The sequence below is a fragment of the Sceloporus occidentalis genome, unplaced genomic scaffold (assembly GCF_023333645.1).
Source record: "Sceloporus occidentalis isolate IW3139 unplaced genomic scaffold, rSceOcc1.0.p SCAF_8, whole genome shotgun sequence".
In the NCBI taxonomy this organism is placed as follows: Eukaryota; Metazoa; Chordata; class Lepidosauria; order Squamata; family Phrynosomatidae; genus Sceloporus; species Sceloporus occidentalis.
In genome coordinates, this window is record NW_028316988.1 from 8,759,803 (window position 1) to 8,780,143 (window position 20,341).

General features: G+C 44.3%; 1 protein-coding gene and 3 non-coding genes across 4 annotated transcripts; all 4 read left to right on the forward strand.

The window, feature by feature from the left end:
- The first annotated feature begins 486 nt into the window (after positions 1-486).
- On the forward strand, positions 487-19,412 carry LOC149307799 (ATP-dependent RNA helicase DDX19B). Its single transcript, XM_089534442.1, has 12 exons — positions 487-598; positions 4,308-4,356; positions 5,435-5,488; positions 7,859-7,994; positions 11,158-11,250; positions 11,981-12,083; positions 13,219-13,333; positions 13,891-14,068; positions 14,433-14,670; positions 15,050-15,212; positions 15,711-15,902; positions 16,915-19,412. The coding sequence occupies exons 1-12, from the start codon at positions 542-544 to the stop codon at positions 16,974-16,976; spliced, it is 1,440 nt and encodes a 479-aa protein (XP_089390568.1). The 5' UTR covers positions 487-541; the 3' UTR covers positions 16,977-19,412.
- On the forward strand, positions 4,088-4,228 carry LOC149307800 (small nucleolar RNA SNORA57). The gene has a single exon (XR_016282254.1). It is a non-coding gene; the product is annotated as a small nucleolar RNA SNORA57 (small nucleolar RNA).
- On the forward strand, positions 7,480-7,620 carry LOC149307801 (small nucleolar RNA SNORA57). Its single transcript, XR_016282253.1, has one exon. It is a non-coding gene; the product is annotated as a small nucleolar RNA SNORA57 (small nucleolar RNA).
- On the forward strand, positions 8,850-8,991 carry LOC149307802 (small nucleolar RNA SNORA57). The gene has a single exon (XR_016282252.1). It is a non-coding gene; the product is annotated as a small nucleolar RNA SNORA57 (small nucleolar RNA).
- Positions 19,413-20,341: the final 929 nt, after the last annotated feature.

A 20,341-nucleotide genomic window follows, 5' to 3' on the forward strand; every position in this document is an offset into this window, starting at 1 on the left:
TTTCTATCCCACTTCTCCAAACAGATTGAAGCAGCTAATAGCAAAAGCATTGGTAAAATACAACAACAACTCCTCATTGTTGTGTCCCAGTCCCTTCCGTCCACAATAACACACAATTAAATTATTAGAGGCAGTTAGAGGTAGTTGTTGAACAATTAATTAAACTAATAGGAGGTGGAATGCAATAATAATAATAATCATAAAAGGAATAAATGGTGCAGTAAAAATAAATAAATAATATTGTTTATTATTACACACAAAAATAGTCTACGCTTCCTATACAAAAGAGAGAAAGCTTCAAATGTCAGTATCAAATATCAGAAGGCAGGCATTCCTCAATGGGAGGAACCTATAAGCCCCGGAACGCTAGAGAAGGGGCTTCGGTTTCTCGGCCGGACCTCTTTTGGCGACGCACCCATGCCTCTGCCCGCGTTCTCTCCCTTTGCGCATGCGCAGTGGGTGCCTGGAGGCCCTGCCCGGCCTGGTGCCTCGTCCTTTCCCTTCCCCCGCCCCTTTCTTTTTCCTTCCTGAGGGAAGAAGCATGGCGACCGACTCCTGGGCGCTGGCCGTCGACGAGCAGGAGGCCGCCGCGGAGTCGGTGAGGGAGCCCTCGGGACTAGAGCTGTTGTTGTTGTTGTTGTTGTGTGGTTGTCTCTCTGTTGCTCCTTTCCATATGTATTTGTGTTATAAATTGACCCCCTTTCCCTGACTCTTGGCGCCTTGGACTCCAACTCCCATCTTCCCCAGATCCTCCTTTCCACACACACGCACGCACACACACACATATATCTGTGTTACAGATAGTCCCCTTTCCTGAATCCTGGTGTCTTGGACTACAACTCCCATCTTCCCCAGCTCCTCCATGCTCTCTCTCTCTCTATATATGTATATATAGCCCCCCTTCCCTGAATCCTGCTCTTTGGACTCCAACTCCCATCTTCCTCAGCTGCTCCTTTCCATATATATATATATGTATATATGTATGATAAATAATCCCTTTCCCTGACTCTTGGTGTCTTGGACTACAACTCTCATCTTCCCCAGTTGCTCCTTTCCGTGTGTGTGTGTGTATATATATATGTGTGTGTGTGTGTGTATGTATGTATTATAAATAACCCCCCCTTTCCTTGGTGTCTTGGACTGCAACTCCCATTTTCCCCAGAAGTTCCTTTTCATTCATATATATATATATATATATATAGTTGTTATTAATACCCCCTTCCCTGAATCCTGGCACCTTGGACTGCAACTCCCATCTTCCCCAGCAGCTGCATGGCAGAAGGGGGAGGTCAGACTCGATGACCTCTTAAGGAAACTATCTATCTATCTATATCTATCTATCTATATTACTGCTGGGGAAGATGGGAGTTGCAGTGCAAGGCGCCTAGACGATGAGAGGCATGAATACATTCGGCCCTCTTTATACACAGATTATTTTTTATCCATGGCTTGAAAATATTTTGCTTTTGCCATTTTATATAAGGGCCACCATTTTGTGATGCCATTGGATTTAATGGGACCTGAGCATCCATGGATTTTTGTATCTGCAGTGGCCCTGGAACCAAACCCCAGCAGATGCCCTTTATAATACAGTAGTATTAATAATAATACCCCATTGTATCTAATGCAGCGGTTCTCAGGGGTCACCTAAGACCATCGAAAAACACATATTTCTATCAGAAAACACAAATAATTTTATGGTTGGGGGTCTCCACAATGTGAGGAACTGTGTTAAAAGGTTGTGGCATTAGGAAGGTTGAGAACCAGCGATCTAATGGGACTAGAGCATCCATGGATTTGGGTATCTATGGGGTCCTGATGCCAAACTTCAGCAGATACCAAGGGCACACTATAATAGTACTAATAATCATCATAATGTCCCATTGTATCTAATGGGATTTGAGCCTCCATGGATTTTGGTAACCATAGAGGGGCCTAGTACCAAACCCCAGAGGATACCAAGGGTCCACTATAATAGTATTAATAATAATGCCCCATTGTATCTAATGGGACTTGAGCATCCATGGGGTTTGGTAACCTGGTACCAAACCTCAGCAGATACCAAAGGCCCTCTATAATAGTAACAACAACAACAACAATAATAATAATGCCCCATTGTATCTAATGGGACTTGAGGATCCATGGGTTTTGGTATCCATGGAGGGTCCTGGTACCAAACCCCAGTGGATACCAAGGGCTCACTGTATTATAAATAGCCCCCCTCCCTGAAACTAGGCATCCCGCCAGATGCCTTGGACTGCAACTCCATCTTCCCCAGCATCTGCGTGGCAAAGGGGGCTCCTAAAGGGTTAGGATGTGGTCCAGCATGTGAACTGTCCACCTTACATTGATTTGGGCCGCATTTCCTGGATGCCGCGTCCTTTAGCCGGCATTTTAGCCCAAGTTCTGACTCCGTCGAATTTCTGATCCTCGCCTGGGCTCCAGCCAAGAAGCAGCGACTCATGTTTTGTGGGAAGGATCCTGCCGGCGGTGTGTAATTCAAGGGCATCTCAGCCAACGCGTTCCAGAATCAAAAGTGTCCCTGCCTTGTCTTTGGTGATATTTTTGCAGCCAGAAGCAGCTTTATTTTGGCAGTCTGTAACAGGCCCTTGTATCCCTGTATATATTGTTAATACAGTCTTATACAATTCAACACAGAATATCACTAGAAGTATTTCTTTTCCGCTGTCAGGGCTCTCAAGGCAAAGTAACAACCGATAAAAGTGTTCTTTAAAAACAGGGTATTTTGAAAAATGGAGTCAGGTATCCTTTGCGAACAGATTAAGCAGACTTTGGTTCAAGACACGCTGCAGAAACAATCCAGTTTGAGACGGCTTCAACTGCCCTTGCTCAGTGGTTGGGAATTCGGGGAGCTGTAGTTTATTTTGGCCCCAGGGTTCTTTCACAGAGAAGGCTAAATGTCTCACAAAACTACAGTTCCCAGAATTCCATACCATTGAACTAGGGCAGCTAAAGTAGTTTCAAACTGGATTATTTCGGCAGTGCATTTTGGACTCACCCTCTTTCCCCTCTCCTTCCCCCCCGAATTGATTTTCAAACAGCATTTTATGACCAGGATGGTTTATAACATGTTCTGCTGCTGCTGACTTTTCTGGCTGCAGTGTATCTCATGTTCCCTGATTCGTGTTCGGACACTGCATTTGCTGGTCCCTATGTAGACTTTACCGCAGCCGCATGGTATGTGCTAAACTCTTCCTGCGGCTGTGAGAGGGTCTCTCTGGTCCTTGACTGAGTGCAGCATTTGGTCGGTTTATAAACCATTTGGAGGTTGTGTTTCTTCACCACTTTCCCTATTCTGTCTGTGACTCCTTTGATGTATGGTAAAAACACTTTCCCTTTGAGCGGTTGCTTGTCTTCCCTCCTCTGGGTTTGGCAGCCCTTGTGATGTCTGAGCTGGAATAACCATTCGCCTGCAGAGCCCAGTCTAGGTGTTTCAACTCATCTTCCAAGAAGTGGGGTTCACAGATGCATTTTGCCCGGTCTACCAGTATTTTTATGGTGCTTCTTTTTTGTCCTGGGTGATGGTTGGAGTTCTTGTGCAGGTATCTGTCCGCATGTGTAGGTTTTGTGTAAACTGTGTGGCCAAACTGTTGATTCAGTTTGCAGATGACTAGGACAGTGTTCCTTCCTTTTCTTTTTCCATTGTGAATTGGACTTTAGGGGTGGATGTTGTTCAGATGGTCCAGGAACACAGCCAGGTCTTCTTCTCCATGGCTCCAAATGGTGAATGTGTCAAACACTCTTATTGCCACGAAGTTCCAGCTGTAATAGAATCAGAGACTCTTAGAGCTCCTTCTAATGCTCAGTCGAAATCTACCATTGGCAATTTTAAACCCATTAGATATGGTTTCTGCCCTTTGGGGCAACATAGAAGAAACCTGCCCCTTTCCCTCTGAGAAATGTAAAGAAGGCACCCCTTACCAAGCTGAACATGTCCCACTCCTTCAACCTTTCCTCATATTTTTTGTTCTCCATACTTCTTATCATCCTTTCTGCCGTTCTCTGAAATCTCAAGAGCCAGAGGCCTGGGCTGTATGATCTTTCCACACTTCTAGAAAGGCCTCACCCTCCTTTTCTTGGCAGGACTGGGTGGCTTGGTACCCAGCTCTGTTATGTCCGGAGGTAAATTAAACACCGCCCAGCATTCTGTCTTCGGTGCCAGTGGCTTCTCCATCCGCTGGTTCTATCCTCAAGTGCTGGGACAAAGCGAGGCACATTCTTTCTAGACAAGAAAAGCATGTGGGCATTCTGTTTTCATGACTATTCTGTTTTCTTTTTCTTTTTAGTTGAGCAGTTTGCACCTGAAGGATGAGAAACCCAAGCCAGACGCCAATGGTAAGCTGATCCAGATTTAATTTCCTATTGCTCCTGCTACCAGGCCTCTTCTCTGCTTTCACATTGTGTCCCATCCACAGCAGAAGAGAAGCAAGGATGACTTAAGGGAGGCCTCCTAGCTCAATGATAAAGCCTTGGCTTTATAGCAGCTGAGTTGTGTGGTGGTTAGAGCTTTGGACTGAGGCTTGGGAGCTCCCCTTCAAAGTTGCCTCTTGGCCACTGAACAGGATTTTTGAAAGCCTCGTTAAGTTCATGAATGAAGTGTAATAGTAGATCAAACTGAAAAGTTTATTTATCCACATCCAGCAAGCAGTTAAGCCAATTTTATATAGAATTCTTACACACAAGTAGTTGCATCAACTGAGCCACAGAAGGTGGTAACATAGATGCCAATTCACCAGTAAGGAGCAAGTGCTGTTTCCAAATTTTGTATGTCACCCTTATTCTTTTTAATCTTATTCTGGTGTTCTGGCTGTCAAGATGTTTTGGAACATGGCTCAGAATGATTTATACATGTTAATTTGGTATCGCTAGGAAAGCCAACATTTGCTAAGCAAACTGTGTTTGTCACCATGGTTCTGCCTCCCTTAGGCCTTATAATCATGTTCTGACCTTTTTCCTTCATTGGGCCATTCGCTGTCTCTAAGCCTGACCTACTTCTCAAGGTTTCTGTGAGCATAAAGCAAAGGAGGGGGGGGGAGCCATGTACACTTCTCTGGCCTGACTGAAGAAGAGGCAGGAGATAGAATATAAGCCTTATAAGGGGAAGGCATGGTCCTTAAAGGGTATCTGAACAGTTGGATATGAAAGCCGCAACACAAGAATCATGCAGGCATCAGCATAAATGGGCCAAGCAGACATGCCTCATCTTCTGTTTTTGCGAATGTATACCTGCAAGTTATAGAATATTGTAATCGTAGGGTTGAAAGTTCATGAAATGTTATTTTGTGCATCACTGTCACCTAATCCAAGGTTCAGTGAGTGCAGTTGTGACCCAGCTGGCATCTAAAGTTGTTAAATTGTCAGAGTGAGATGGAGAGGTTGGGCTTTGCTGTGATCACTGTTTCTTCAAACTCAGGGGCTGTTGTCAAGACAGAAGACAATGTGGAGAAGGTTGAAGATGAGGAAAAAGGTGAGCATCTGGTACTCCAGAGAGGGGATGTGATGGATGGTGACGTGACCAGAGCTTTCAAAAGTTATTTTTGTGCTGTTGCACCCAGAGTTTCCCACCCAGCATGGTCCCTTGGTGGGTTATTTTCCCCTCGGTTAATCCCCTCCTCATTTATGGTTGTTAATGTCAGTTGTTATGCATACTGCTGTGTATAAATACATCTCAGTTAAAAGAGGGTAGAGGAGTAATGAAGAGAGCCCCCAAGCACTACAGCCAGTAAGACTGAAATGTGCTGAGCTAGCTAGACGGGTGCGCTGTTCTGGCCTCCCTGGGAAGAAGTTCCAGAGTCCAGGAGAAGCCACCAAGAAGGCCCTTTCTCACTTCTTCACCATCCATGCTTGTGATGGCAGTTGGACTGAGGGAATGGCCTCTCCTGGGGGTCTCAGGACCCAGGCAAGTTCATATGTACCATGCTTGGGCCCAGGGTACTTGGAGGACCGCCTCTCCCCATATAGTCCTCCCCGCTCTCAGATCAAGCGGGCAGCATTTTTTGAGGATTCCTAAGATGAGATATGTCTCGTCCGCGCAAAGGGCATTTTCTACCTCAGCCCCTCAGATTTGGAACTCGCTTCCCGAAGAGCTCTGCTCTGTCTCCTCTGTAGATCTATTCAGGAAAAATCTCAAGACCTTCCTTTTCTGACAAGCTTTCCCTCATGTATCTTAATTCCATCTTGTTCTCCCCCCAATACACAACTGTTTCTATCCAGCTAATTTTGTTGTCTTGTAAATAGTAATGTTTTTAACGATGTGCTGTATAGTATGGGGTTTTTTTGGGGGATGGGGATATTTGTTGTTGGAGATATGTATTATGTTTTTTATTGTATTAATGTTGTTAACCGCTATGATCTAATGTTGGAATAGTGGTATAATAATAATAATAATAATAATAATTATTATTATTATTATTATTATTATTATTTGGTCTGCCAGGTAGCCTGAACCTGAGCCTTATAGGGCTTTATGGGTCATAACAAGTGCTTTATTTAATCCTATAGAAAACAAAAGTACATTGGAATTCCTTTGATACTTAACATTTTAGTTTCATAACCAATGTAGGGGCTGTGAGATTTCTCCTAGAGAAGATACAATCTAAGCCAGAGGAATGTGGTTGCTGCCCTGGACACATGCGTAATGGGAACAGGGAATGTGGAAGAACTTCCTATGGTCTTCCAAATTCCCCATTCCTATTAATGGTGAGGTGTATTGCATTATGCTCACGTTCAGGGCAGCAATCGCATTCCTCTTGGTTAAATTATTTTGGCCACGTTTCCAAATTGCCTTCCTACTAACTGCACCCCCAGGCCATGAGTAATAAAAGCACGAAAACAGTTCAGCAATTATAAGGTATTAAAACAGATGGTGGAAATAAGCACTGTTGTAAAATTAAGCCGGGGTGTGCTTGTAATATTTGCAAAGTTTTCCACCTGGCAGCTGAAACATCTTATGGGAGGATCTGGCGAGCTTCTTTAATGAGGCACATAGATGCAACTGAATAAATGGTTTCATACAATATCTAATTGTGGCAGTCTACAGAGGTCTGACTTTGGAAAGTGTTCAGAAACTTCCCTTGGTTCAAAAGCTGCCACAAGATGAAGATGAGAGCCCAATACTGTTGTGGTAGAAGCCAAACACTCTTATTGTCAAGACGTCCCAGCTGTAATAGAAACAGAGACTCTTAGAGCTCCTTTTAATGTTCAGTTGAAATCTACCATCTATATCTTTAAAGCCATTAGATATGGTTTTTGCCCTCTGTGGCAGCAGAGAAGAAATCTACCCCTTCGCCTCTGTGATAAGCCTTAAGAAATTTAAAGAAGGCAAGGTCCCACTCTTTCAACTTTTCCTCGTATTTTTTGTTCTCCGTACTTCTTATCATCCTTTTGGCCGTTCTCTGAAATCTCAAGAGCCAGAGGCCTGGGCTGTATGATCTTTCCACACTTCTAGAAAGGCCTCACCCTCCTTTTCTTGGCAGGACTGGGTGGCTTGGTACCCAGCTCTGTTATGTCCGGAGGTAAATTAAAAACCACCCAGCATTCTGTCTTCGGTGCCAGTGGCTTCTCCATCCGCTGGTTCTATCCTCAAGTGCTGGGACAAAGCGAGGCACAGACTTTCTAGAGAAGAAAAGTGTGGGCATGCTGTACAGACTGGAGGAACTGAAAATATATAACTTCTCACGGCACTAATCCTAGGGAAGAGGAAGGAAGGAGACCATGAAGTGCACAGGAATTGAGAAAGGGATTGTTCTGGCATGTGTGCTTCTTTGGATTGAAACCTTAAAATGCCTTCTCTCCCTCCACCCAAATGCTACACCCCTTCCTTCTTTGCTTCCACCAGAGGACAGAGCAGCACAGTCGTTGCTCAATAAGCTGATTCGCAGCAACCTGGTGGACAACACGAACCAAGTGGAGGTGCTGCAACGCGACCCCACATCACCCCTCTACTCCGTGAAGTCCTTTGAGGAGCTGCGGCTGTAAGTATCCCTCTCTTGGCTTTGCTTCTTAGCACTTGTTGCTGCATTCAGACACAGCACACCTCTCCTGAACTGGTGTGTGACATTGGAAGAACACCCAGGTTATGGTACTACCCTGCACCATGTCTGCCTCAGGTTTCCAGTAGTCTGATCTTGATGAAGGATAAAGGTGGGGAATTTCTATAGGATGAGGGGAATCCCCTATATAATAATAGAAATATAGAGCTGAGAGGGGATCTATACAGGATGAGACCAAAACATAGCTTGGTTCTATGTCAGATCTTTCACATGAGCAGACTGTGACAAGTATGACCTAAAACACTGCAGGAGTTGCTGATGGAGGAAGGTATTTCCTGAAATGCAGCATTTGAACTATCTTATGTTTGGGATTTCAGCTCCCAGAACCCCAGCCAGCATGGCCAATGGTAGAGGTTTGTGGGAATTGTAGTCCAAAACAGAAGCATAGAGTTAGAAGGAACTCTAGGCTATGGAGTTCAACCCTTGCTTGATGCAGGAATTCCAGCTAGAACATCTCAGCACGTAGCTCTCCAATTTCCTTTTGAAGACATCCAAAGAAAAGTGACTCCAGTTCCTTCCAATTGAGATTTATCCTCATGTAACTTAAAACCATTAGCCTGGTCCTACCCTCTGGGGCAGCAGAGAACATACCTGCCCCCTCCTCTCTCTGGCAGGCCTTGAGAGATTCAAAGGCAGTCAGGTTGTCTCTTCACCAAACTGAACATTCCCACCACCTTCAGCCCTTCCTCATATGTTCTCCACATCGTCACTGCCCTTCACCTGGAGAACCTGAGGCTTAGGCTCTGTGGTCTGTCCATACTTCTAGAAAGACATCACCCTCCTTTTCTTGGCAGGACTGGGTGGTTTGGTACCCAGCTCTGTTATGTCCGGAGGTAAATTAAAAAACCACCCAGCATTCTGTCTTCGGTGCCAGTGGCTTTTCCATCCGCTGGTTCTATCCTCAAGTGCTGGGACAAAGAGAAGCACAGATTTTCTGGATCAGGTTGCCCTTAGGAAAAGAGTGTGGGCATTCTCTTTCTGCATGGTACAGTTTGGAGGAACTGAAAGTATGTACATTTAAGAGTTTCTCGGGAAGAGAAAGCTTGAAGGCACCAACCACAGGGAACTGGAGGGGAACAGACCCTGTGATGCACAGAATGGGGTGCAGGAGATTGTTCTGGATCCCATAAAGTGTGGCTGGCATGCAACATTGTAGTTAACAGATACGTAAGTGTTTCACATTTATTGCCACAATCCCAAATGCCATTTTTTTAAAAAAGAAAAGGTAATTAATCCTTTTTTGGTTTGCAGAGTCTAAAGCAGTTTGTGGGCCACATAAAGAGTTTCATGTGGCCCCAATGCTACATTTTGCCCAGCACCATCCTTGCATAAAAGCTCTTTCTTCCATACCAACAATCTCCAGGTCGTTTTACTGAATTTGTATTGTGTCCTTCTGTGGCACCAATTTCTTGATTTCATCCTTTCCCCCACACCGTGATAGAAGCCTCCTGCTGTCAAACCTCCCAGCCAAACATACATTTTGCGCTTGGAAATTGCAGTTTGCCAGTGATGGGAAATTACATTGGGAAACTGGCACTGGCGTCAAAACACTTTGCTTTGCCCGCTGCTTGCTGAATTCAGCCGGAAAGAGCATCTCTGCCACCTCCCAATTCCAAAATTGCTTTGAGCATACTGTTCCTACCAGATTTGCAGGCGACCTGGAGGGACCTGCTTCTCATTGTGGGGTTTTGTGTTCTGTCCAAGGCTGTTGTGGCACAAGAGGCCCTTGATTGTGTAACTCATTTCTGCATGGAGAGCGAATAATTTAGCAGGCAGAATTGTGCCACTAATGATAGCGATGTTTGGCTGAGTTTGGTCCTCTCTTTTCTCTGCATGTCTCCTTGGCTAAGGATCTCCTTGGCAACTGGTTCAGACAACCAGGACTTTGTAGGTTTCCTGCATGGACTGACACCTGGTTTCTTTTTTTGGGGGGGGTGTGCAGGAGGCAAACTGGTTGTGACATATACAAGCCTGTCTCTTAGATACAGATCTGCCATGATCTTTTATGAAGCAGGCCACAGCAAAAGGAGGGACAAGGGTTGTTGGATCCATTTGTCAGCCTGTCGTCACAGGTGTAGACATATAGGAGGAATTGAGTGCTGCAACAACAACAACAACAATAATTTATATCCTGCTTGTCCAATGAGATCGAGGCAGCTACGTGGATCATAAGTTGCTGTCCTTAACTTCAATACGTCTACCCTGGTAGATAATATGTAGAGAGCCACATAGTGTAGTGGTTTAAGCATTGGACTACTGCTGTGGTGACTGAAGTTGGAATCCCAGTTTGGCTGTGGAAAACCACTTGGGCAAGTCACACATTCTCAGAAAACCCCATGATAGGGTTGCCATTAGTCAGAAATGACTTGAAGCCACACAAAAAGACGAGCTGTAAGGTTGGACATTTGCTGGAAGATTTATTCAAGGATGGCCAAGCAATAAAACAGTCAGTTTCTCAAAATATCAACACCTGAATGCTTTCATGAACTTACATTGCAAGACGTATAGCCAGAAAAGTTTTGGAAATCTACTAGTGGCGTGGTTCTGATACAGTATTTCACATATGACACTAGCAATGAATCCCCTATGCACACCTGTGAAACAAATATGTTAAAAATTGTGCTAAATGTCCAATTTACTGGGTTCCCAGACAGGATGATAGTCCCATGCAGAACATCATGCTATCTGGCCCTCTTTGTTGGAAATGCCTTTCTGAGCTGTTAGGTTTTCTCCCATAAAGATGTTTCTCCTTGTAAGCAAATCTGGGTTGAGGCCGACTCGAGGGCAGTTAACAATAAGAAGCAGCAAATCTGTATCTGAATGACTGCTTTCTTGGTATCTCCAAGAGGCCCAATGTTGAAGGAACACCCGAGTTTAAGAAAATAACATGTACAGCACAGCTAAAAACCATACAAACAATGAATGTTAAAATAGTTTACAATATTAGAACAATTTAAAGCCTTAAAAAGATACAAAGCTATTAAAAACTGAGACTTGAGTAGCTCTCTTATCTGGACAGCTAAGGTCAGCCTTGATTGCTTCTTTGGGCACATGCTTAGTAACCTTCCTATGTTCCTTTTTCTAGGAAGCCCCAGCTGTTACAGGGCGTCTACGCTATGGGTTTCAACAGGCCATCGAAGATCCAAGAGAACGCACTGCCCATGATGCTTGCAGAGCCGTACGTGTTTGTGCATGTTGTTTGGATGTGAGGTGTGGGGAGGAGACTGGTTTTTCCAGGGTTGAGATCCACAGCAGCAGATGAGCTTTCTTGTGAGACAGCCAGTTCTTAGCCATAGTCCCTTGTTTTTCCACCACGTTTCCGAAGCATGTGCTTCATTAATGTAACCCTGTGACGTGGACCAGTGAAGACTGGCCAGCCCCTTGCATGAATCGGTTGCTTGCTTTCGAAAGCATTCACCAAAATCCTCTACAATGAGCAGGCGCTCCTGGCAAGAGATGCTTCACTGTTGTGGGAAAGATTCCACAGAAGAGCTTTGAAAACCACATCCATATGCTGGAGGAGCATGTGCGTAGGAAGAAAGCCATATGCAAAGACCGTTCCTTTGTTTTCGTGTTAGGCAGCTAGGGTTGGCAGTATGTTTCCAGCAACAGATACACGTGGTGAATTTTTCATTTATATCCTGCATTTCTTCCATGGGGGAACTATAAGTGGTGTAGCTGAGGGAGCAAGGTTGTTTTCTGGGTAGCCTCCCTTCCTGCCAACAGATCTCGGTTAGCTTTAGTTAATTTGTGACATGGGAAAGTAAAGAAAGATGTTGCTAATTTTGGGGCCTGTAAAGTTGTAGCAGCAGCTAATTACGTTTTTAAAATGCAACATCACATGCTCTTAATTTTCTAAGGAAATGTCCCTTAAAAGTGTCCAGTGCACTCTTTTGTGTTGTCTCCAGTCCACAGAATCTGATTGCGCAGTCCCAATCTGGTACCGGCAAGACGGCAGCCTTTGTTTTGGCCATGCTCAGCAGAGTGGAATCTGATAACAAATACCCACAGGTAAGAAGGAGATGCTGGTAACACTTTTGCCTCTCGCAGAGCCTGGTCTCCTAAGAGAGTGTAGATGTGGGTTTGTCATATGAGATCTGAATATTAACTTCCCCAAACCTGTCTTCTTCTTTCTGCTGTAAGAAGCAAACTGAAGTCTATAAAAGCTCATGCTACCAGCTTCTTTCTTTCATTTAGTCTCAAAGGTGCTACACCTTTGATCTGGAGGTGGATATTTGATCATTTGAATTGGATTGATTGATCAGCCGAAAGGTTGGGTTGGTTGATTCCGATGCGTCGACTGAGAGTTTTGATTGATTAGACTGGGTTATAGTGCTTAAAAATGTAACTTAAAAAAAATCTCTGTAACATTGTTCAGGGTCTGGTGTGGTAGAATTTTTTTAATGAATACATTTATTTGCTTAAAAATAAATAAATAGAATTTATTTATTTTGAATGTATTTATTTTATTTCTCCTACATAGATCCCAAGGCATCTTATAAATTAGATAGATTTTTAAGGTTTTTTTTAATCTGTCTGTCTGTCTGTCTATCTGTACAGCCAGTCAGCCAGTGCTGAATTTATCTCTTTAAGGAAGAGTGCCAGGGTTTCATTTGAGGTTTTCTGCAAGATAAACAAGGTCTCTGCCAGATATCGTGCTCAAAAAGAGGGGATGGAAATTTCACAGACAGTGGGGTAGAGTGGGAATGGAGATCAGATTTCTTGGAAAGAGAACAAGGAACCAAATGTTTCTTAAAACTGGGTCTTTGCATGGGCACCTGCCATAGTGCCACATTGACTTTTCCCCCGTGCACTCACTCAGTGCCACTTGGAAACCCACCAGTCTAAGTCAAGCTACAAAGCTAGGTCTTCCTCTTTCCTTTTCCTTTTATGCCATGTCTTTTAAATAGTAAGTGTTAATTTATTAATACTGTCTGCAAGCGGCTCTGGAAATCATCAGGGTAACAGTCATTCAGATTAAATAAGTAGCAAATTCAGGGGCACATAGAAATGCAGCATTGCCATGAAAGCCAGTATAGAGCTGAGCAGGGGATGGGTATGCACCAAACCATAATGATAGCAAAAGGGACATCATTAGAAAGCCTCCCCAGATGAGTGTCCCAAAGGTGTCTCTTTCCTTTCCCAGTGTCTGTGCCTTTCCCCAACGTATGAGCTGGCCCTTCAGACGGGGAAGGTGATTGAACAGATGGGCAGGTTTTACCCAGAGCTGAAGCTCGCCTATGCCGTTCGAGGCAACAAATGTGAGTATGATCTGGAGAGGCACAATGGTTTTGAATCAGACTTTGGGCCCAAGCCAAACTGAATTCCTTGAGAATCAGGTCTAGCATTTCCCATGGTTCTCTCCAGTGCAAACAAAACTGAAGTTGGGCCCTGAATGAAACATACTGGCCAGTTTGGATTTTTGGAAAGACAAGCAGGGCTTTTTGGGGGGAATTCCTTTAGGTTTTAAAAAGTGTCCCACATCTAATCCTAGGACACATTTTATGAGGAATTCTGCAGCTGCTGTTGCTTCCTCTGTCTCTCGGTTGTTGTGTTTCTTCAGCAACAGATTCCCCCCCCCCCCCCCCGATCCCCCTTGATGGAACAGTGGACAACCTGGTCATATTTTTCAACAAAATAACTAGATAATATTCTCTGGGCCTGAAATTGCAAGGCATGGGCTTGGTTGCCACAAGGAGAAGCAAAAACTACAGTAGGGCTTCTGCCAGAAAATATTCCACAGACACTCTCTGGAGGAAAGTAGGACTGTCTGAGGGTCTGCTGTTCCACAACAGGTCTCCATCTCCTCTCTTGACAGTGGAGCGTGGCCAGAAGATTGCTGAACAGATCGTCATTGGTACTCCAGGCACTGTCCTCGACTGGTGCTCCAAGCTGAGGTTCATTGACCCCAAGAAGATCCGGGTCTTTGTCTTGGATGAGGCGGACGTCATGATCGCCACCCAAGGCCACCAGGATCAGAGCATCCGTATCCAGAGGTGAGGGAGGGAGGGGAGGTGGGTTGTTGCACCTGCAGTGATCCTATCGGCGGGGACTCTTTCTGCAAGTCATAAAGTGCTGGAAGAAATGAAATCTAATGTGTATGGGCTTTTTAAATAATGTGTCTGGGCCAGAAACACTGAACACACAACCAAATAAAAATCTCATGTGCCCGCACAACTCTTGTGTGTCTCCTGGACATGCGTGTCTCCTGAACCTCTGCATATACAGTGGCGTGGTAGCTGCATTCATCCATCTCCACCGCCTTTAGCTGAATTCAGATGTTCCTCGTCGGTCAAAAATTCTCCAAACATTTCTCTGCTGGGGATTAAATGGAGACTTATTTTTTCTCTCCTATCTCAGGATGCTCCCCCGAGACTGCCAAATGTTGCTCTTTTCGGCCACCTTTGAAGACTCAGTTTGGAAGTTTGCCCAGAAAGTGGTTCCTGACCCCAACATCATCAAACTGAAGCGGGAGGAAGAGACTCTGGACACCATCAAGCAATACTACGTCCTGTGCAACAGCCGGGAGGAGAAATTCCATGCTCTCTGTAACATCTATGGCGCCATCACCATTGCCCAGGCAATGATCTTCTGCCATGTGAGTAATTGGATGGAAGAAACGGGCATGTAATGTAAAATGGGAATACTTTGGCTGTTGACAAGCTTGTATGCAATACAAGGGTGTACATATTCCACGTAGAGTATTCTGTTTTCCCCTATTTCTTCATAGCTGTGTATTAAATTCCAGCATCAGGTATAATAGGCCTCTTGAAAGAAGTTGCTGGAAAATGCAGGCAGAAAAATGCTGTTTTCTTCAAGTCCTTCTGGGCTTCCCAAAGGCACCTGGGAAAATGGGATGCAGGACTTGGGAACTCTTTAGCTCTTGGGGTCCTGCTTATGTCCTGGTTAGGTTTTTGTGAAATGTGTCTCATCACCATTATTTTTAAAAAGAGAGGTCCTCTTTATTCCCCTCCCAGACACGCAAAACGGCTGGCTGGCTGGCAGGGGAGCTGTCTAAGGAAGGCCACCAGGTTGCCCTCTTGAGTGGCGAGATGATGGTGGAACAGCGTGCGGCAGTGATTGAGCGCTTCCGGGAGGGCAAGGAGAAAGTTTTGGTGACCACTAACGTCTGCGCCCGAGGTAATTGCGATCCCCAACTCTGGAAAACTGCCTGGCTGTCTGGTGCATGCTGTCCTACTCTTTCACAGATTTTAGTTCATTACATCCCATGTAAGATGTAGTAGACTGTGTCCATGAAAGCTTATGCTATAGGTTTCTTCTTACTAGATCCTCTTAAAGCTGGTAGTGGAGTCCTTTATGTCTTTTTTTTTAACTAAAACATACTAACATGACTGTCTGTTTGAATATTATGGGGATAAAATGATATTTCAGGATAGAGAAGCCATGGGGAGAGGCAGTTGCATGCCTGTTTCCAATCCTTTCTCCTACTGCATCCTTTCAATCCTGGAATTTTATAGGGTTTTTTTTTTTTTTTTTGATTCATTCAATGGCTGCCCAGCTTATGAAGTGGTAACCTTTTAGGCAGCCTGTCCCCTCAACTTTTCGCACTGCTGCTAACCTCTCTATCTTGCAAAGTAAGGTGCCGCCATCTTAGTTTCAGTCACTTTCCTCCAATAGGGATTGACGTAGAGCAGGTCTCGGTTGTCATTAACTTCGATCTACCGGTGGATAAAGATGGGAATCCTGATAAAGAGACTTATCTTCACCGCATCGGCCGCACGGGGCGCTTTGGCAAGAGGGGCCTGGCCATTAATATGGTGGACAGCAAGCACAGCATGAACATTCTCAACAGGATCCAAGAACATTTCAGTACGTCCTTTTGGTGTCTGTCCTACTCAGAGCAGAGGCTCTGCATCTTTGCCTAGTAGTCCCTTTCATTTACTGTTACACAACCCCAGGGTGCTGTGAGCTGAAACATGGCAGGTTGGCCCCACAGTTCCAATGCTTCAGCTCCAGTCTATCACCTTGCCCTTTTATTCTCAGATTCCCTCTTCCTGGGTCTGATTCCCTGGACCAGATGTGACACAGTGGACAAGGGGATGTGTAGGTTGTTGAGTTCATTGTGATAGTGCGTGACTGGTCCTTCTTATTAATTCGTAAATCGAAACATCACGAGAGAGATGTAGAAAGTAATAATAGTTTTGTGTATGAAACAAAGATTGTGTAGACTGACCCAGGTCTCACTCTCTCAGCCATACATGTGGATGATTTTGGATTTTAATGTTTTGGAATTTGGAAATAAGGGAGACTCAACCTGTAACAGTAAGATTTATGGTATAACAAATGAGTAAAATGTTTAGATTTATGCTGGGTCCATACACAGTTTTCTTTTGGGAGGGTTACAATGCCCATAACTCCCATGCAGGCCAGAGGATCTTGGAAGTTGTAATCTTAAGAAAGTAACCATAGGATTGTTCTTGTGTGGCAGGCGCTGGGGAACTTTTGGCTTTCTAGTACCATGATTCCTTGCAATTAACTTTTGGGAATCAAAGTTGCAAATACCTAGAAAAGCCAAAGGTTCCTCAGCTTTGTAATAAGGGCCCAGACTTCCTAATTTGCCAGTAAATGAGAAGGAGAATTTGGGTTTGAGAGGTGTTAATAAGAGTAGAGGACATTCAGAGAGAAGCATCCCCTTTTAAAAGAAAACTGTATATGGACCCAGCACTCACTTGTTATACCATAAATCTTACTGCAACTTCTCCCAGCTCTGCCCACATATCCCTGAAGAATGCGACGAGGCTGCTTTGTGGGATTTCCTTTGCTGCCTTCCCAACTCCAGCTTTCTTCCTGGTTCTCTGACTCTGTTCTCCTTTTTGTACAGACAAGAAGATTCACAAGCTGGATGCAGACGATTTGGATGAAATTGAGAAAATAGCTAACTGAAGCTGCAGCTGCCGGAACTGGTGCGCACTCCCTTTTGGGGGAGATCTGCTCCCTTTGGATCAGCATCCGGATTGATTGGCACCGGTCTGTGTTAGTCGCACGCAAAGGGATGACTTTGTAGAGATAACAAAATACACTGAAATTACCTCAACTTTTAAAAAAACACACACATAACAAAACAAACGAATTGTGGCTGGACTTGATTTTAAAGCGGAAGTGCAAACTCTGGGGGAAAGAAGCAATGTTTACAGTGACTTTTAACTTTTCTTTTACTTCTTCTTTTTTAGTTTAGCCTTACAAGGGGGAAAAAATCTCTTAAATTCTTAAGATGATGCCAAAAAGCATAGCCACTTAATTGGGGAAGGTGCACACATCTTTTTATCTCATACATGCCAGAGCACTATATTAAAAATTCAAAACCCAAGTATATATCAATTTATGTAAGTGTGACCTTTTATTTTGTTTTAAGTGAGAGAAAGAGCTCATTCTGGCTTAAATAGTTTGGAGGAAGTGAAATTTTCACGGAGCGCTCTGGATTCTAGGCTTTTGTAGATTCTTCTACTGTTTCTCTTAGATGGTCCAGAGGTTGCTTTTCAGTGGGCTGAGAACAATCAGTTGATGCTTTGAAAAATACATTTCTTTTGGGAACAGCAATCTTGGATGAATTTTCTGATACTCCCCCCCCCCCCCCCTTAGCTGTCTCTCAGGACTATCCAGAGTTCTTTGCATCTGGAATAGTGGTAGTTGTCTATTTTAAAGACCATGCAACTAGGATCACAGGATAGAGGTACTTAGTGAGGTGAAGAGGCTGCTGGCTCTGTTCGAATGGACAGAGGAGGGTGCCTTTTCAGCTCTGCCACGCTGAACAATTCATGCCATGATAGTTCAGCCTGGAAAAGGCTTGTGGAAAGATCCATGCCAAGCAAACTTCCTCTGCTGTAGGAGGTTGAGCAGTAGCTTATGTCTGTGTCAAAGAAGTGGGACAACGTGAGCAATCTGACACAGCTTGAGAAGCTTTTCCAGGTTAAGTAACTCTGCTGACTCTTAACCTATGGTGCCCTCTTCTCCAGAATCCGACACATCTGCTTCCCTTCTGTCAAGAAAGAGACCCCATGGATGGTAGCAGAAGTTTCCCCAGAAGTTTGACATGGGCAGGGAAAAGAGAGGCGTTTCTGTATGTACCAACACAGGTAATTCATTTTTAGCCACATTTCTTTGCTTTATTGGCTATAGACTCTGTGTTGGACTTCGACGGTACCTAGTTATCACACTTCTAATTCTACTTTATCAGCCATGGCTCCATCCCCTGGTGTCCTGGGGTTTGCATTTTTGCAAGGTATGTAGAATTCTCTGCCAGATGTCCTAGACTGTCTCACCAGACTTCATATCCCAAAATTGCATAAGTTGGAGCCATCGCTGTTAGAGCAAACTGCCGCTAGCCAAGTACTATTACCTGTGCGGCGTGAAAAAGAGAGGAGGGAGCAAGGGCCATTTTTAAAAAGCTGTTGCTAATGGCACTGCAGACACCAGAGAGCAGCCACACACTCCATTTTCTTATTGCAGTGAGGAAATGACAAGGCAAGGTGTTGCACTCAGAGCTCCCTTGACAGTCAACTGTTGTTTTTCATCTGATCAGTTGCTCCAAAAAGTTTTAAGTGCTTTGATTTGTATTCAAGGGGAAAAATCTTACCTAAGATTGCATCAACCACAAATATCCCTGAGTTACGGGAGACCCTCTGCCTCCTTTGTCTGTTTTCATCAATTTGGGCTCCCCAGCCTATATCTGACTGCTGATCCCAACTAGAGTAGAATCATTGAATAAATGGGATTTACTCACCGTTCAAGAATTAATTAAATGGGTCTACTCTAGTTCAGATTCAGTGTAGCTGTTTTAGATGCGCAGGGTGGCCTGGCTTATTTTTCCAGGCAAAGTAGAATCTTAAAATATTTTTATTCAGAATATGAAGGGGAATTGGAAAAGGCAGGAGCAGGAATCTGCTAAAATTAAAGGAATAAATTGTACATTTTGAGTGTTTATCAATACTTATTTTTTAAAAGACAGCGTGGGGCGTGAAAGCGTTTGGCTCAAGGGCAGAAATGCTTTTACCAAACGAAACTAAAAAAACACACTTGGTTTTTAAAGTGTACCTAAAATTTTAGGAAGCTTGCGTGTAGCCTGTTGCAATCAGTTTTGTGTAAATGGCTATAGAGAGGTGGAGCAGGTTTCAGAGAAGGGGAAATAAATCACACATTTTGTATGCTAGGGTGGACCTTATTTTTATTCTGCTTGAAGTGGCCGGTGGGCGCGTGCCGTTGTGTGGCGGAGGGGCCTGCCAACTCCCCTCCGTTGGTATGGCTGCTGAGTGATCATGCAAGAGCCCCATGCGCTCTTTCGGATGTACTTTTGAGTTGGAATAAAGACCATGTGAGATGCAACTGGGTCTCGGCTGCCTTTCTCTTGGGATGAATGGGCCTCTTTTGGGAGCGCTGCAATTGTGCATTCCTGCATGGCAGGGGCTTGGAGTAAATGGCCATTGTGGTCTCTTCCAACTCTATGTCCTCCTCCCCATATGTTCATTCCTCTCCCTCTGAGTTGGCAATATGGGCTCTGTACCCAGTTGCTTTGCAACCTTGGACTTTGGTGGGAAGCGCAGGCTGGTACCTAGTGACCATGGCTTCTGTTGCCTCATCCGGGCCAGAAATGAAAAGCTACCTTGTTGGAAAAGGAGGTATGGAAAAGTAGTTTGTTTCCCATTTCTCCTTGTGTTTCAAGACTAAACTTACCCTGGTTTGATTTACTATTTTGAGTAGCTCATCACTTCACATCTGGCAATCTTTGTTGCTTTTCTTTACTTAAAGGAAAAACTCCTTAGGATTACTAAGGGGATGGGATGAAAAATTTCTAAAAAGTGACCCAAAATGTTACTTGCATTACTTTAGAAATGTTTCCTTGCCCCACCAAAGTTAATTCATGCTTCCAGGCTCTAAAGCAGCATGAAATGGAGGCAACGTGATGCCATCCAGATGTTTAGGACTTCAATTCCCATAAATCAAAAGTTGGGGGCTATGACAGAGGTACGGTCTAAGAACTTGGCATCACCTGATGAAACCACCAGTTGTTCTGGAATTGAGAAAAGCCAGTGGTTTTGAAGGCATGTTATTAATTTCTTATCATCTAAAGAGCATCTGGCTGCCCTCCCCTGCATTTTTAGAGACACAAGCCAAGTTTAAACTGTGGTTTATGATCCCCGCTAACCTTAACCACAGTGTCCAGTTTGGTCTGGGGAAGACAGTTAATCAGGAACAGAAATGTAGGCGGAAAGCTTTGGCCAGGTTTAAGTTATTACTCAGAGCGGGTCTAAAGA